The sequence below is a fragment of the Antedon mediterranea genome, chromosome 8, assembly GCF_964355755.1.
Source record: "Antedon mediterranea chromosome 8, ecAntMedi1.1, whole genome shotgun sequence".
In the NCBI taxonomy this organism is placed as follows: Eukaryota; Metazoa; Echinodermata; class Crinoidea; order Comatulida; family Antedonidae; genus Antedon; species Antedon mediterranea.
Window position 1 is genome coordinate 390,608 of NC_092677.1, and position 19,495 is coordinate 410,102.

At 34.2% G+C, this 19,495-nt stretch overlaps 2 protein-coding genes across 5 annotated transcripts in view; one reads left to right on the plus strand and one right to left on the minus strand.

The window, feature by feature from the left end:
• Positions 1-2,612, plus strand: LOC140056804 (protein AAR2 homolog). Its single transcript, XM_072102294.1, has 2 exons — positions 1-128; positions 1,369-2,612. Exon 2 carries the CDS (start codon positions 1,397-1,399, stop codon positions 2,504-2,506), a length of 1,110 nt encoding a protein of 369 aa, XP_071958395.1. The 5' UTR covers positions 1-128; positions 1,369-1,396; the 3' UTR covers positions 2,507-2,612.
• Positions 2,532-19,495, minus strand: part of LOC140056802 (E3 ubiquitin-protein ligase CBL-like) — a 24,139-nt gene continuing 7,175 nt past the window's right edge. Inside the window, exons 5-11 of one of the 4 annotated variants that reach the window (XM_072102290.1) lie at positions 19,068-19,088; positions 18,635-18,799; positions 17,862-18,008; positions 13,996-14,218; positions 13,007-13,282; positions 11,117-11,250; positions 2,532-7,367 (exon numbers count right to left, since the gene is read on the minus strand). In XM_072102290.1, coding sequence (XP_071958391.1) covers positions 7,080-7,367; positions 11,117-11,250; positions 13,007-13,282; positions 13,996-14,218; positions 17,862-18,008; positions 18,635-18,799; positions 19,068-19,088 — 1,254 coding nt within the window. In that variant the 3' untranslated portion in view covers positions 2,532-7,079. Of the gene's footprint in view, positions 7,368-11,116; positions 11,251-12,781; positions 13,283-13,995; positions 14,219-17,861; positions 18,009-18,634; positions 18,800-19,067; positions 19,089-19,495 lie in introns of all 4 variants that reach the window. The other 3 variants (XM_072102288.1, XM_072102289.1, XM_072102291.1) reach the window with 3 other exon arrangements.

Below are 19,495 nucleotides of genomic sequence, written 5' to 3' on the forward strand. Positions count from 1 at the left end.
GAGAATGCTCCAGTCGTCAGAATGACGTTATGAATATACTGTACCTCGAAATGTGTGAAAGAAGAAAAACGACAAAAGAACGTACGACGTATACGGTGTGTGTGGAGAAGATTTAATTTTCAATAAATGTAAGAAATGGCCAATCGATATCTTAAATGTTTAATATTTCTGCATTCATAGACTAGTGTATACAGTCGTTTGAAAGTTAGACCCTATATAAAAGTATCTAGCCTACCCTAGCCTAGTTGGTCCTTGCTTGGGCATGCATTTGGCCAAACTATTATTATTATTATTATTAAAGGCTACCTTGGCCTAGGCCTATATGCCCTTCGCGCTGGCCCACCGTATTTAGACAGGATGACCGGCCCTGATAAGAACAAGGCCAACAGCCATTAAGTCGCTACAATGCATAGTGATACCGGACCGACAGACAAACAGACCGACAGACAGACGGACCGACCGACATAGTGAACTATACTGACCGAAATTACTGAACATGTTTAAAAATGTTGAAATGTTTAAAAACATTTATATTTTTTTAATTTACACGTGCGTAGCCTGTCACTTTTGACGTGCTCGTATAACGTAATTTCGAGTTGAAAAGTAAGTCAAGAAAACAGAAATCGGGCAAAAAGTGTGCGCAATAACATTTAACGCGCAGTGCGCGCGCAAAAATCTGCGCACTCATGGCAATTTTGTAAACGCTTAAAATTGCCTGAAACGTACTCTTATTTCATCGAAAATAAATTTTGAAAATTTTAAGCGCGCGTACGCATGCGTTACATGCGCTACGCACGTAATTGTATTGCCATATGATGATTTATGCCCTGAAATTTATGAGTACCAAATTTTATTTAATTGTGATTCATGGTTGTTAAGATATGATTACAAACGTGATTTCGTTAAATCGTGCGTAGACCGCGTAATTTTTTATTGCGCACCGTGAAAACATAACCACATCGATTCCTGGCCATAAGGAATATTCTTTGAAAAATTGACTTAGCTAGATTAAACTGATATCAAGATAAGGTCATAAAGCGATAAAACGCATAGTGATACCGGACCGACAGACAGACAGACCGACAGACAGACAGACCGACCGACCGACATAGTGAACTATAGAGTCGCTTCCACGCGACTAAAAATATACACATCATGCACAGTATCTATCTAGGCCTAGCCTATTCTAATTATTATATTAATCTTAATTATTATTAGCTGTAGACTACTAGTTTGGCCTAGGCCTAGACTAGGTAGTGTAGGTAGACAATTTTGGGATATCCCAATTTTGGTATTGTTGTATTAATAAAGAAATGAACGCCATTTGTATTTTTTTTTTTTGTGTTTTTAATTTCCTTTTGTTTGCAGAATTTATTTACAACAGTAGTGTACAAAAATGGCTACTCAGAGTGAAGAAATGGACCAAGATACAGCTTTTCGTCTGTTTGAAGAGGGCGCCACTTTCGTATTTCTTGATGTCCCTGTTGGAACTGAATTTGGAATCGACTATAACATTTGGAATGTAGCTGAAAAATTCAAGGGAGTCAAGATGATTCCACCAGGAGTTCACTTTGTACACTACAGTGCTACGAGTTGTTACGGAACTGGTCCACGAACAGGATTCTTCCATTATTTTAAAGGGAAAGAAGTCTTGGTAAAAAAATGGGATAAACAAAACGAGGAAATAAGTAATGAGACTGTAAGTGTTGAAGAAGTTGAAAGAATCAAAATGGATTTACGAAATTTAGATAAAAATCTTGCACCATATCCTTACAAATCTTTGAAAAAATGGGTTTCACTTACGAACTATGTATCGGAGGATGTTGTGAACCGACTCAAACCTGAAAGCGGAGTAATTGCTTCAGCTTCTCAACTCGTACCAGATGCTCCGACCAAGACGACCGAACAAAGAGCTTCCCTCAGGAGTCAGCCACCGGCGGACGACAACCTTCCCAAGATGCATTGCAAACCTGGGACCAAGATAAACTTCAGTAAAATACCGAAAGAAACACACCCACCAAATGCCACACCTAATCAGGTGACCAAATATGGTATGGATTCTAGCTTTCGCCTGGAGATGTTAGTGTCATTGAACTACAGTGGTCACATGACAAGTGTTCTCTCAGAAATACAGTTTGTATTTATATGTTTTATTGTTGGTCATGTTTACGATGCTTTTGAACAATGGAAGAATTTGATTCACATTATGTGTACATCAGAAGAAGCCATGACAAACCAACAGAAACTATTTGAAGATTTTATTTCTGTACTTCATTTTCAATTGAAGGAAGTTCCAACAGACTTTTTTGTAGATATTGTATCCCGTAGCAACTTTCTTACAATCACTTTACAAAGATTGTTTTCTAATATTGAAGATGGAAGCAACATGTCAACCGGGTTGACTGAAAAAGCGAGAAAGTTTAAAGCAAATTTAATGAAGCGTTTCAAATGGGATTTTGATGTAGAACCCGAGGATGAAGCACCTGTAATGGTAGAATGTAATTAACAATGTTTTATTCAATAAGTCATTAATGTTTTTAATTTGTGTTCACGACAACCACATAACGAAACTTAATTGAAGCATTTTATCAACTAAAATGTATATGATTTTACCTCTCAATAAAAATTTTTTAATAAACATGTTTGTGTTATGTATACTAGTATTAGTATTGATGCTATCATCAAACTTGATTCGTAAGCAATCAACAACAAGCGATAGGTCATGGTGTGAGCCATCTGCTAAGCCTGCCAAATGAAGTACTATAATGTTTTTCAAAATAGAGATACACTAAATCGAAATTAGAATTGCCCCCAAGTCTCTAGATAAACAAAAAAACCCAGTCCCAAGTCTGTAGATAAACAAACAAACTTAGATATCTGTATTGAGCATATAAATAGCAATTTATTGTATTCCTTTGTGGTATTACATGATTACACGCAACAGTGTTTACTCCAAAAAACATCAGGTATTACTACATCAGCCTCCACACATAATTACACCCCTAATTTCATATTAATGGAATTACCTGTCACAGATAGCAGTTTAAATATCTAACCACTGTACAATGAATCCTATAGCAAGCAAGTGGTGGCAGCACTAATAACCACCACGTCTGAAGAACATGGGCTGTAATTCTGAAAATGTCAAATTTAAAAGATGCAATTTGTGATCCTACGCGTACCATCAATGGAGCTATAATTAACTTATTCCCAAATATATTTCTATGAAATGCTATCATAAAATAATTTTCACTATAAACAATATTGATTGGTGAAAACCAATCTGTTACCGTACCTATGGAAGTTGGTGCATTATTATCCCATTAATGAGCGAGACAAGCACCTCCCCAGAGGCCCCTGGTTTAGGAACTAAGTGGTACTCCAACGCTGAAATATTTTATTGCCTGTTCCTCTGGGCACCCTATAAGTCATTACACCACTGCCTCCCTTCAGTTAATACAAGCCAATTAAACAAGCACCTTCATTCATTCCAATCTTGTACTAATTATAACATTACATGGCGGGTTATTAATGCAGATATTTCACATACTTCAGAAAGAATAATTTATTACAGTAATTATTTAACATGTCCCACAAAGCATTGGAAAAAAGTACCATTACGGGTTTCTGATACAACTGACCGATTGTGCAACTCCTTGACCGCTTGTCCCTAATAAATGAAACTCATTCCCCTTATTTGCATAAGTACGGTAATTACAATGAAAACAAATCTATGTATGTCTTGGGTATTTACAATAAAATTGTCAACATTATAAAGAAAACAGATTTTGAAAAAGTCTAATATCAATTTTACTATTATTATTATATTATTAGGTTAATGATAAGGGATTTTACATTGCTATGACAAAATAATACAAATTATAAAGTGAAAACATAATATAAAAAATAATATTGATCAAACATAAAATATACAATATTTATAAAAAATATAGAAAGATGTAATATTTTACATGCTGCGAATGTAGTCAAAATATGCACCACAAAAAAGAGATGATCACATTGCAACAAGATCAAAGAGATGATCACATTGCAACAAGATCAAAGAGATGATCACATTGCAACAAGATTAAAGAGATGATAACATTGCAACAAGATCAAAGAGATGATCACATTGCAACAAGATCATAAAATATAAATGTTATTACACATAATAATGTTCACAAATGTTCTGTCATGTGATGTTGTCATGTGATGCCTAAATACAGTATCTCTTGTGCCAATATGAATTTGCTAAGGAACATAACATCCCATAATAACCGTGCAGCTAGTCAATGTTCTGAAATTTATGTTCAATATTTACTATGAATAGGGACATTTTGATTTGAGTGTACAAAGTCCACATGTGTAGTAGTCGATTGATACTCATCCACAGATAGTCGAAAAGTCCCTAATATCTACATCTGAATATCAGTTAACCCACTGGGCTAAAATGAAAGGGTTACACTCTTTAAAAGATAGTAGATAACAAAAAAGTCACAACATTCAATTCAGTGAATCTCATTCCATTTAAAATGTGTACTTGTGTTGCTTTTGACTACCTACCATTATCAAGTATAAGAATAAGTCATTTTAAATAAATGTTTGAAATTTAAAAAATTGACATCACATGACAGCATTTGTTTTTAATGATCTAGTTGCAGTGTGATAAAATAATATGAATGTTTGTAACAACATTAAAACACTAAGTTTGAAATAGATAAATACTTACTACATGCATTGATGTAGAGCTTATAGCTAATATGTGTTGGTCCTCTACTGATTGCCATAAAAACAAATATACAAAATAGGCTAGTATATTTAACTGAAAGGAATTGTTAAATCATTAAAGAAATATTTTCATGCAATACTGAAGGAACACTATCAAACTAGTTTGACAAAAAAAAGGTGCCCATACATGGTAGTGATATCCTAAATATGGTAGTGATATGACATCATCATGTCCATATTATGGACAATCATCACATTTTTTTGTCACATAAAGTTTCATAGTGCAGACAGTGCTTTATTATTTGAGCATTATATGTTGTAATTTTAATATATACTGTATAAGCCAAATTAATCAATCAGTTCGGATTTGTCAAATTGACTAATTATTTTGTTCATCTAGTCTCAAAAATGTTTAAACTGAAGATATATAACTCTATAAATACAACTAAAAATAAACAAAAATATACACATTTAAACTACACAACACACAGAACATTCAGTGGGTACAGTGGTGGGTTATACCAATGGTTTTTTTAGGAATTTCCTTTAAATCTTATTATATTTGGATAATGCAAAGGGTATGTTACCCTTAACAATTCTTTTACTTTACTCAACACATTGCATTTATGTGTTTTTAACTCGGCGTGTTTGTATATACAAGCTTTTATCATTATTACACTACATACAAACAATAATAACACATCTTAAATGAAGAGACTAACTTGAAAATATGAGGATACTATTATACCGTCTAAGATTTGTACTAAAATTAAATTTTAACAAAAAATGTAAATAAAATATAATATAAAGAGGTTTTATAAAAATAGCAGGAATAGTGGTTCACACAATGACCCCAGTTGAGCCATCTATTGTAACTGGTCCTTGTGTCCTAGTGGGAACTAAGCTTAGAAATGTCCATCTGCCAGAGCCATCTATTGTAACTGGTCCTTGCGTTGTGTCCTAGTGGGAACTAAGCTTAGATATGTCCATCTATTTTTATTTCATCCAATTTTTAAATTCAGTTACCTGTTAAAGACATAGTGAAATTGGGCTCATTCAGGTCCAGTGAACTCACCCGCTAAGTTCATGGACTAATTATCGCTAACTTTGGTGGTAAGTAACCAACTTACACATGTTAGTTACTTTTAACAAATAGTATAATCTGAGATTACTATAGTTGTTATATAACAACATCTTTGACTACAATTATTACTGAATATATTCAATAACCACCTAATAACTGAAAGTTAGTGGCAAACAATACAGAAATATAGTTTTAGAATTATTGCAGTAAAACCACACAATAAAGAACTGATAACATTTACAAAATCAACCATCTTAATGAAGTAAACATCATGCTAACAATAGTATAACAGTAATATAGACAAATTTAAACAGAACATACTCATAAATATTTAGGATTAAATGTTTTTGATTGGAGTTGTAGAATGTTTCTAAAACGAATACTTAAGTTACAAAATTATTTTATTAATATTTTAAAGCTTAATCTTCATTAGTTTATGGTCAATTAGCAAGTCCTGCCAAACAAAACCTGCTATCAAAAATGCATTAATATCTTTGAAGGTTCATTAAATTAGGACAAATTATCTATAATTATAATGAAATTCTATAAAAATTCAGAAGTATTATTCTTAAATTTAGATTTGAAGAGATAAAAACTTGGTCAAATTATCAATTTATAAACATTAAATTTAGACAAAAATATTAACAATATTAGATAGATATAATAGTGAAAGCTTACAATGTTTAAATAATCACAGTCACCATGACAACAATAGAAGTATAAACAACTGTGTCGATAACAATTTGAAATAACTGTCCAACTTCTTTGTCAAATTAGATTTTTGACCGAAACTAAACATTTATCATCAACTTTATACAAGTTTGACTTTACATGATGACCAATGACCTCTTGACCTCATAACCAAACCATTCTTAACTGATTTTGACCTCATCTGACCTGATACCTCATTTGTTATGCTCAATGCACTGTAAAACTGGTCATAATGACCAATTTAAAATTAAATTACCATATATCCTTGGGTCTAATCCCACCCCCTATTTTATGTATGATTTCACAAACAGGCATATCCCTGGGTATAGTTCCAGTATTGAATTTTGGTCTGGATGTAGGCCCCTCTCTAGCCAGTTTAGTTGAGTTTTTACAAGATATGCTTACCACTCATTTTTTCCTGTACCAGGGTTTCCTCGGGTATACTTAGTCCCACCCACCAAAGTCGGCCCAATTTCTAGGGGGTGGGATTATACCAGAGGATATACGGTAAGTATTTTTTAAACTAGTGAGGCATAATTCCGACCCCAACCTGCTTTTACTTAGCAAAATCTAGCAGAATCTGACGGGCCATTGCAATATTATCTTCAGTGATTTTCAAAGCTTTCATAATCATATTGCGATCAAAACCTTCATTGCTTAAAATGTCGACTGGTGATGGTGTTGGCGCTGGCGATGCCACTCTTGAGGGCGTGCTCCCTCCTGACTTGACTGCTGGCGGTTCTTCGGCAGCAGGTGGTTTTGGTAAAGGCCTGATGTTCAGGTTCTGTGTCGAGGTATCGTTGTTCACTACATCCGAAGTAGGAACCGATGAAGTGGCTAATGGCTGTAAGATAAGAATGATTATGATTCAGATTAGGTATGATTTAAATTTTACAGATAATAAATTGCAAAATGGTCTCTAGTAATGGACCACCTTCAGACCCAACAAAGTGTTCCCTGAATAGGTAATAGTAGTACAGGCTATATGTGACATTTATCCTATGTAACCTTGAAAAAATTCTAATAAAAGGTCTTTTGGTATTTTCTTGTAGCTTTAGGTGTGAATAAATACCAAAAAATTTTTGCAGCCTTCTAGTTGCTGCGTTAGTGAGATATTGAGGGTCAAAGGTCAGTGACCTTTTGTGGCATTTGATGGCTCATAACTCCTCAACTCCTGGGTTTAAAAAGACAAATGTTGTGCCTACATCTATGTTTTAGTGGTCAAACAACAAAATAAAGTTTTTGCAAATTTCGGGTTACTTGTGCCATTGGTCAGATAGTCGGGTCAAAGGTCATTGACCTTTATTCATTAATAACTACTGCTAGTCTAGGACCTTGGTAAGATTTGTATGCATTTAATTTAGGAGAGAATATCTCAACTGTTATAGGATAATTAGACCCCAAGGAACAACATGGGATATTTGCCAAATACGTTATCTGGGGCGAACATGCCCAAAATCGGGGTCAAAGGTTAGAAATGTGTGGTTCTTATATCTCGACAACCACTTGTCATACAGATTTGCTTTTGGTGTCAAATTGTTCAGAATATACATATTTATATTCAGTCTAACACAACTTTTACCCCAAAAAATGACCGGAAATGCTTTTACTGACCTTTGACCAAAAAATGACCAAAAAAACACATTTTCGGGTTAAATTATTCCATAAAATGTCAATGGACACACTGTATGGTATAAAATGAAAGCATATACAATATGCTACCCATTGCTACCCAACTTGTATTAAACATTTTTAATTAGGAATATAACTTTATGGAAAATGTGCATATTGACTTCAGTATTTAGAATTATTATTAATTTATCTTTATCAACTGGTACGACCTTTCCTGATGATTTGAAGTTGGGTCTAGTTACACTTATTTTAAAGACGCCTTCACATACTTGCATGGCAAATTTTCGATCTATTTCTAATGTCGCTTTCTTATCTAAGATCCTTGAGAAATGCGTTGCTTTAGATCTCATACATTTTCTTGACGACAATAATCTGTTCGACCTTCTTCAATCAGCATAGAAAGCGCCACAGTACAGAGTCAGCCATTCTCAAGGTGCATAATGATATTATTTTAGCTCTGGATAAAGGTAATTGTCTTTTTTCTGTGTACCTCGACCTGTCGGCAGCTTCTGATACCATGGACTATTCCATTATTATTGCAAGACTCTCGTCTATTGGTATCCGTGGATCTGCTCTAAATTAGTTCAAGTCATATTTGTCTTCTAGGAAGCAGCAGGTCCAGATTGGTAATGTCAAATCCACCTCTATCAACCTGAAATGCGGTGTTCCTCAAGGATCAATACTGGGTCCAGTATTTTTTTTAGTTTACACCTCGCCCATGAGTGATATCATTAAGAGACATTGTGTCCAATATCATGTGTACGCAGATGATACATCAGCTTTAATTCAGCAGAGTTTAATGAGGCGAAGTCGGTTATCGAAGCTTGTGTTGTTGATGTTCAGGATTGGCTAACTAAAAACATGCTCTTTTTAACCCTGGTAAAACAGAAAAAGAAATTGGCCATTGCTAGAAACATCAATCACATCATCGTTGGAGGTTAGATATATCAGAGTTGTATTTGACTCAGCAATGATTATGTCCAGACATATCAACAACATTAGTAAATCTGATACCTACCACCTTCGTAACATAAGATCAATTCGCAAATACACTCCTCGCTTATTAAACTTGTCCATGCACTATAACATCACGGTTAGACTACTGCAATGCCATTTTGTTTGGTCTACCAAATAAAGAACTTAATAAACTACAACTAATTCTTTTCTTTTTTATACCAAATATTTCATTACAACGCTAGAATTATTTCACCCAAAATAAACTTACATTAATTTATACTCATTTTTGTCTAAATTTAATAAAATATATGCATATTTTCCAAAAATAACATCACATAATTATATACAAGTTAGGTAGCATATTGTATGTGCTTTCCTTTGATACCAAATATGTCTTTTCAAACATTTGAATTATTTAATATCATAAATAAACCAAAATAAATTATCTGGTAATGTATACCCATTTTTGTCAAAAAGCAATAAAATATGCACATTTTTCACCAAAGTAGCATCATAATTACAGATTTGTATTACAAGTTGGATAGCAATGGATAGAATATTGTATGGGCTTTTATTTGATACCAAATAGTTCTTCCAAACACTTATTTAAAATTATTTAACATTATATAAATAAGCACAACAATTACGCTACTAAATATTCATTTTTTGTATAAAAGTAATCAAATTAGGCACATTTTCCATAAGATTAGATTCCTAATTAAAAAATGTTCAATACAAGTTGGGTAGCAATGGGTAGCATATTGTATATGCTTTCATTTGATACCATACAGTGTGTCCATTGACATTTTAAATAATAATTTAACCCGAAAATGTGTTTTTTGGTCAAAGGTCAGTAAAAGCATTTCCGGTCATTTTTTTGGGTAAAAGTTGTGTTAGACCGAATATAAATATGTATATTCTGAACAATTTGACACCAAAAGCAAATCTGTATGACAAGTGGTTGTCGAGATATAAGAACCACACATTTCTAACCCTTGACCCCGATTTTGGGCATTTTCGCCCCAGATAACGAATTTGACACATATCCCATATTGTTCCTTGGGGTCAAATTATCCTATAACAGTTGAGATATTCTCTCCTAAATTGAATGCATACAAATCTTACTCAGGTCCTACACTAGCAGTAGTTATTAATGAATAAAGGTCAATGACCTTTGACCCGACTATCTGACCAATGGCACAAGTAACCCGAAATTTGCAAAAACTTTATTTTGTTGTTTGACCACTAAAACATAGATGTAGAAACCACATTTGTCTTTTTAAACCCAGGAGTTGAGGAGTTATGAGCCATCAAATGCCACAAAAAGGTCACTGACCTTTGACCCTCAATATCTCACTAACGCAGCAACTAGAAGGCTGCAAAAATTTTTTGGTAATTATTGACACCTAAAGCTACAAGAAAATACCAAAAGACCTTTTATTAGAATTTTTTCAAGGTCAAACCATATATAGCCTCTACTATAGTGACATATTGAACCTTGTTCAGAAGAAAGAATATCAGTGTCCCAAAGCACAGGTCTACTGTATCTATCAATTTACACGGTAGGTTACATTATAAGCTCATTTATAGTGATAATATCCCCCTACTAAAAAGATGTACTAGGTTCTTTAAAGTGCACATGAGCATTTTGTGTACACTGGACCTACGGTTTATAGTTCTTATCCAAAAAGACTCGTTTTACCACCAGAACCATGGAGCGAGTGAGTCGCGAACCCATAAGACAACTGTCTCAACCGCTTGGCCACTCACTTACTGGTAGTAATACAGGTAGCGGTTCTATTAAGGCCAATAAGGCACGATTTACAAATAGTTTCATTTCAGGAGCCTTAAACATCATGTAGACATTTTTTGTAATGTTTTTGTTTTTAGTTCATGTTGTGTCCGTTGGATATTGTGCTCCGACAACAGAATTTCTATGTTTTTTTCCTTAAAACAAATGACAATAAATGATACTTGACTTGACAATAACAATGTAAAACCTACATGCTGTGGTGAAGTGTTGGTTGGTGGCGTCTGTACAGGAGGTGAAGGTACCTTACGTCTTGATAATGCCAAACCTTTGCCTTTCTCCACTAATCCAAGACCAACAATATCATAATCATCTGGCGTCCGGCGCACTAAACAAATCACCATATAGTTTGAATTTATGAAAACAATATCTATGACATTATAAGCATCACGCTTAAGCTTGGTTTCCAGTTGGATGGAAGTCCACTCTAAGTAAACTGACCAATCACAACACGATGAATAATCCAAATTTTCGCTTGTGATTGGACAACTATCTTGCATTAGACCTACAACGGGAACCAAACTTAAAGCTTATTTTAGGTCTCACAAACTGGTGTTTTGTTTTCTCTACTTTTAAATGATTAAACTTAAATAAATAAAAAAAGACATTGCTGCAGTAGACACATGCACCTCTTGGGGGCCTAAATGTAATATTACAAGCCACAGTGACAATGATATATGTTCATATTTTACAATATCAAAGGATAGAATGCTAAGCATCCACACATAGAGTTATACTAAAACTAGAGAGTCAACTCCCAACACAATCAAAGCTAAAAAAGTAAAGTAACATAAAAAGAGACTATCGAATATGGATGCAACACATCGGCCAATCAGTTAGTTTGAAGCTGGACCAATACACCTACATCCATATCCATATACAGTCAACTCTTCCAATACCAGACTTTCAGAAAACCAAAAACTCTCTCAACCAAGAAGTCCAAAATTCCTCTTTACCATTAAAAACACATTCTGAATACCAGAAATTCTGGAAAACCAGACATATTTGGCCAGTCCAAAGGTGTCTGGTATTGGAAGAGTTGGACTCTATATTATTTTTTACAGATAGGGTGGCCATTTTGAAGAGTCCCTACCCTGTTCGCAACATTTCTCTTTCATTGACTTTAGTTTTAATATAATAACTCTATGCTTTCAAGACTGTTAAAGCATCCATTCTATTAAATAGTGCAGACACAGGTACAAGCTAGGCTAAGGATGAATGAGGGTATGAGGTCCTCCTTCTCCTTTTTTCATCTTTTAAAGGAAGGGAGGATCCAATACCCTCATTTTAAGCATTCATTATTTCTCCATGCAACTAAATACATATTTAGGTTGAGACAAAAACTCTAGTGGGTGGAGCTTATACCAAAGTCAGTATGGTACTTAAAATATATTAAGCATGAACATCAAGCAGGTAATAATATGAAAATAATGCATTAGTGTCTAGAAATATTATATTATGATGGCATTACCATACTTAGTCCATAAATGTGCAAAATTAGATGTTATTTTAAAAGTTACCATACACTGAAGAGAAGATTTGAAAAATGCTTAACTGGCAATCAACACACTATTAAAAAAACCAAATCCACAGTGTATAGCAACTTTAGTGTACAGATACCAACACAAGACAGAAAGACAGTCCATAAAGCCTACACTATCAAACTTTATGTGACAGAAAAATGTGATATGCCCATATATGGATGTGATGGTGTCATATCACTACCTTATTTGAGCATATCACTACAATATTTGGAAACATCACACTTTTTTTGTCAAACTAGTTTGATAGTGTAGACAGAGCTTAATGTTAATAATGAAAGCAGATAGAAAATTAATGAACCAGAGTGGTTAGCCTACCTAGCGGTTTAACAGAGCTAGATTGAGATGAAGTTGGTAGATCGTTAAGATTTTGATATGTAGAACATAACATGGATGGCGACGATGACGATTGCCCACTTGTCGTCATATTACTCGTTGTTACTGAAGGTTTTGAGGAGCTGGGTGCACTTATATTTGAGTGTAGTAGTAGATGACCACATGTGTTAACATAAAGTGGCTCCACATGGGTGAAAGAAGGCTTACTTGGTTCTTCTTGGCTGCGTTGGGGACCACCCATATCAGGCATGTCTGACTCCTGACCCCGCATGTCATTCATAGACAGTTGGAAAGGATTGGTACAAGATTGTGGTCTGCGATTAGGTTTGCTTCGTTGAGATGCCTGGGGCGGTGGGATATCATATATGGGGTTAGCTAAGGAAACGTCAATAGACTGACTATGTGTAAGTGAGGTTCGTGGAATGAAGGAGGCTTGGTTGCTGCTGGTTGGCGGTGGAATGTCATAGTCTTGACTCAATAGACCTGTCGTAAGAAGTAAAAGAAAAATTGTTGCAAGAAAATATCGCCATTTGTCAAAAGAGTTATGTGCTGTACTGCTAAATTGAGTTTGAATTTAAGATAAAATTACCCTCTACCGTTAGTAGTAGTCTTCAGACCTCATAAGTTCAGACTTAAAAAGAAGTTTAAGATGATTAAATCTGGTACACCACATAGATTTTAAATAAAAATACTTGTTATCCACCAAAAGAGAGTAATACTAAAGCTCTGTCTATCAAACTAGTTTGACAAAAAAATGTGATGTGCCCAAATATGGTAGTGATATGACATCATCGTGTCCATATATGGGCACATCACATTTTTGTTGTTGACATATGTAAAGTTTGATAGTGTAGACAGAGCTTATGATATGTTTATATTTGAACCTGTACCATAAACCTTTAATAATTACAAGCATGCAAGTAATTTTAAAATATATTAACACCAATTCAAAAGTTTAACATCCATTCACACTAATTCAAATATTTAACATCCATTCACACTAATTCAAATGTTTAACATCCATTCACACTAATTCAAATGTTTAACGGCCATTCCCACACTTATTTTATTGAGAGTAATTTACAAAATAGTTTTCAATATCTATGCCTCATATGCACATTTTGTTTGGTAATTTCCTGAAAACCTTTCACTTTCATTTCTTGTTTTCTTTTTTGTCTCAGGTCATAGGTCATTACCTGAAGTATTTTGGTACATTTCATCACACTTGTTTTCTGGATCAGAGTCGTCGTATCGTCTAGGAGGAAGTTCTGGTCGCCTGAAGTCAGTTCCGTTGGTTTGTTTGATGGACGACCTCTCAGGTGAGTTGTTCGGAGGTGACCTTCGTGGCGGAAGAGCTGGTGCATTTTTACCCACAACATCCTTCGTTCTACTTGGCATAGCATAGGTCGGCTCAGATGGCTGAAAAAAGTATTATTGAAGTTACTTTTTATTACTCACATTCATGATTTTAAAATTTTCATAATAATTTAAAAAGGCATAACAAGCAAAACACCAGCTAACACTGAACCACACCAGGAACTACATTGATTGATTTATTCTTATAAAAAAAATATAAACATAAAAGGGAGCACTGAGGGGAGACAAGACCTGTCAAAGACAACTATCAACAAAGGGCGTGTCTCTCAAACTCTCCTACATGCAATAAAAAACCTTTGGTACTGCATATTTAGTATATGCTATTGTAATGTAGTAAGCAAAAAACCCAACTTCATTCTACAACTAAATCTATTCACAACATCAAAATTATATTTCTTCAATAAAACCATAGGGATGTACTTAGTTGGGTGAGTGGGTAATTAGCACAGGGGCGGATCAAGGGGGGGGGGGGGGGGGTGCAACTGTAGAAAGTTAACACCAACTCAGGCCCACCATGGTTGGGGCTGAGTTGAGGCGATTTTGAAAATGTAACAGTAACACCCCTAGATGGTCGGAAATGGCACTCTCACGTTCACGCGTGCGGAGGGTGCGTCCCCGTCTGGATCCGCCACTGATTAGCATATCATTTTGTCATTCATCATGAAATTTTACACCACACTTAACACCCATTCCAAGGTAATATTACATTACAATATTACACCCCCGCACTCTAGGATCTTTGAAGTTACACCCATTCTAAGCACCTCCTTGATCATTGATAATATTACAGATATCCCCACCCCCGCACTCTAGGATTTTTTAAGTTACACCCATTCTAAACACCTCCTTGATCATTGGTAATATTACAGATATCTCCCACCCCCGCACTCTAGGATCTTTGAAGTTACACCCATTCTAAGCACCTCCTTGATCATTGGTAATATTACAGATATTCCACACCCTGCACTCTAGGATCTTTGAAGTTACACCCATTCACACTCACGTCATATTGCGAATTTTGGACAAAAAGTGTTTTGAGAGCGCTTTTGATTTAAACATTAGCGCGAGCCTATCTTTACCGCTGAGAATTGTATTGAGAAACCCGAAGACTTCACGCGAGCGAGACGAACTGACTAAGAACATTATTACTATAGATTTTCACTTCATACATGCTTATTATTGAACAATAGTTAGTATAAATAACTGCTAGTTAATTAGAAACATTCGATGTTACTAAGAATACTAAAGAAATTACTTATAATACAAATTTAAAAGATTTATAACGATTCTAGTTTAGGTAACATTCGCCCATTAACAATGAAAACAAACAAATCCTGCGTAGGAAATCGCGGAACTCTAAAAATAATATCACGCTAAAATTGTTTCCGAATTTTTAAATACATATTTGTAAATATTATGTTAAATTTCAATATCTTTACTTTTAATCCTCAAAAAATCAAAATGTTGATATTTTTTAAAAGAATTTTATGATCATTTGAAATCGGGTATATTTACTATCGATCGCGCTCCGCCGGTGCCCGAGTAGGTGTGTACGCGTCGCTTTTGCAGGCTCTATTCCCAGTAGCGAGTTTCGGTCGCGCTAACATAAGCAATGTTTTCTACATATACATGCATTAGGGGTAAATTATGTTTAATTGTTTTTACAATTTTTTTCTTGCCTAACCGTTTCTGTCACCCTAAAATCAAATGCTTTAACTGCATAATTTTAAGCGACAATAACATACAAATAGGCCTACTATAATTTGATCACTTCTGCGCAATACTTTAAAGTTGTTGTATACAATTATTTTAAGAATATAAATAAAAACACACAGAAACTAATAAAATGGCAACTAATTGAAAAGTCAAACTCATTTATTTCATCAATTAAATATTTGAAAAAAATCAAATCAAGTAAGGTACTTGTTTGTAGGCCTTAAATATGATTACTGTATTTTTTTAGTTTTAATTTGTATAATGGCCTAGGCCTAATAATATAGTACTAACAACATGTTTATTTCTAAAGGCAAGAATAACAAACAGCTTTATTTATTTACCTTCAATATTAAATCTATGAGAAACCTCAATTATGAGAATCATTTAAATTTCTGTCACCGTACATTTCATTATAATGAAAACCTTTAATTTAAAAGACATTTAATTAATAAGAGCTGGTCAAATTTTTTTTAATGTCAACATGCTGTCCATAAATAGCCGCTTTCAAGTGATGCAAATGTTTTCTGGAGTCAGATCCTATAAAAAATATAGAAATATAAAAAGTATGTTAATTTAAATATGTATTTGAAAGATGGGCTAGAGGTATAGGCCTACTGCATGATAAATTAGGCTGAAAAACCTAGCATGTGGTCCTAGGCCTACTACAAGGCCTAGCTTAATGTTTTAAATCCCATAAAACGTTTGAATTTAATACAAGTACAAAATCTAATTTATATAGAGTTGTAAAGTGTGGTACATTCAGTACATTAATTAAAATAAATGAGAATGGGGCCTAATATTAATAAATAAACATGTAAAAAAATTGGCCTAAACGACTACGTGTGTATCTTATACGCATTGATTAACACGCAGTACGCGTTGGACCATCAAGGCTAGGCCCAGCTTCGCACAAACCACCGTTACATGTGATTTGTTTACCTATTTCAATCGCCATTTAAAAAATACCTGAAAATATCAACATGCCCATTTTTTGTCAAACGAATATTTACATTACATAGTAACTTTTTATTTAGTCACTCGTTTACTCAAAAATTGAGGAATTTTGTTATGGTCTCGTAAAAATGTACAATATTATTATTGATAAAAACCGTATAAAATCTAACAAAAAGAAGAGCAAATTTAATGATTACCTGACACGCTCATAACTGCTATCCTGTTCCAAAAACCAAGTCACATGCTTCTTCAACCCTTGCTTTAATTATTCTCATGAATTATTCATAAGGAACTATAATTTAAGGCTTTCAATTGGTTAAAAGAGTTTAACCCTATTAAAATTTTAAATTCACATCATTTCCGGGTGATGTTGTCGCGCTTCGATGAATCTCAGAAATCACAAATGACCGTTAGAGGGCTCACTACTTTTTGTCTAGTCTAAATGAATGTGCATTCTAAGCACCTCCTTGATCATTGGTAATATTACAGATATCTCCCACCCCCGCACTCTAGGATTTTTTAAGTTACACCCATTCTAAGCACCTCCTTGATCATTGGTAATATTACAGATATTCCACCCCCCCCCCCCACCCTCCCCAGCACTCTAGGATCTTTGAAGTTACATCCCTGTTTTAATGGTATTATTAGTATAGTAATAAAAAATGCGAATTCAGTAAACTATGTTAATATATGAAACTGCAGAAATGACAGAGACAGAGAAACATTGACCACAAATTTAGTAAAACCTGTACACCATGAAATAATACATAAAATATGGATTTTCATTTTTAAGAGAAATTAACAAAATATTATTTATATTATGTGCAAATTGAAATGTTGTGTTCAATGGTAAACAATTGATAAATAACAATTAATTTACGAATGCATGATTTTAGTTAAAAAGCAAAAAAAAAAGAAGCTGATACTATAGTACAGTAGTAAAAATTGCCAAAAATATTGGTTATATAGATTTGTGACTCATTGCTCTGGTCCCTGTCATTAATAGTGGTTGTACCTTGTTAGTAGCGGTGGATTTTTTAGAAGTGTCTGGGGTGTTCTGGGCGGAGCCACTAGATGTGGTGGTAGTGGTAGTTACTGTGCTAGTTGTACCGCTATTATTCGGTGCGGTAGTAGGTATAGCAATTGTCCAATGAGATGGGTCCTATGAAAACAAAATGTGGCATATTACTATCGATAGATATATCAAGTAGCAATATTTATTAGTGAAAATGATCACACAAAATGTAGCGACGACGAGAAATAAAGAATATTATATTAAAATAAGTATATTATATATCAGCACAAAAATTCAGATTTTTTTAATGAATATTTTGCTGCATAATATTAAATACAAGACTGTTAGTGTTAGAAAACATGCGGACAAATATTATAAAAATGAAAACCAGTTTGCTATAAATTGAATTGCAATATAAACATTACAACTAACATATAATGACAACCCTTCCTGAACTCTTTTAGTCAACTATTTAAATGGGTTTATCTAATGATGTGCTAAAACCTTTGTATTATGATGAATGACAACCTAGAAACCTCCACCCACTATTAAAGTTGTTGCCAACTTGGACGCAACTCACAATGTCAGCGCAACACAAGTGAGTTGACCAAGCGACGTTGTTATTGGTCAAATTACTTGCGGTTTGGTTACATCCTTTCGTTGCTTCCAAGTGGAAACCAAGCTTTTTACACCATGCTGTGGCATGCCTCACTAAACTACAGAAAGTGTAATATGCCCCGACCATCATCAACACACTATTCATTCAATCTTACCTCTAGCCAATCATCATCCTCTATTTCCCTATCGTCTCCTCGTCCTTCTAGCGGTGCTGAGCTATTGATAACGGTGATCTTCTTGGGGTCATACGGGTCAATCTTTATCTTTTCTGTCCCTTTAATTTCGCATCGACAAAATGGACACCCTTGATTTTCATTGTCCTGTAGATTAAGCAAAGTATTTTTTTTCATGGTTTGTGGACTGTACTATTTATAAAGAGGGGTGTTCAATGAATTTTCTACTTTTTGAGTACATCTCGCTCTTTGAGGAGAATATGGCATTTGTCGGTTTATCCAGGTAAGCTACTGTAGGCCAAAATAGACTAAGCAAAATATTGCTTGTTTATCAAATCTAGAAACTGCTTCTCTAATCTCGGTCATACAAATTTTAGAAATGACACATAAGAATTAACAATTAAACCCAACTTACCTTGTTAGTATGCATTCTTAGCTGAAAGATAAACAGACTTTGTTTAATAGTTATACAGTATGGATATAACAATACATTCTGTAATGTGCATGGATATTAAATAACATTAATAATAACTTTTTATAGAATATAAAAATGTACTAGTAGTAGTGAGATTTGATTTTATACTGGGTGACTTATAAAGGCCAATTTACAGATGAGCAGTAACGGTAATAAAAATATAGAATCTATGTTATTCCTTATGACCATTTACACAAAGCGTGGAGCGGACGGGCGGTTTCCGCTCAGGATAGATATAGATTCTGTGTGGCACAAGCTACGCAGTTTTCTTCTCTTAAGACTGTTCTTCCACCAGCAGGCCTAACAGTAAATGATCAGCATACCAGAGATATTCCTTAATCTTTTCAAATAGTGGGATACAAAGTTCT

Coding starts and splice junctions, on each gene's coding strand:
- LOC140056804 (XM_072102294.1), top strand. CDS start 1,397: ATGGCTACTCAGAGTGAAGAAATGGACCAAGATACAGCTTTTCGTCTG.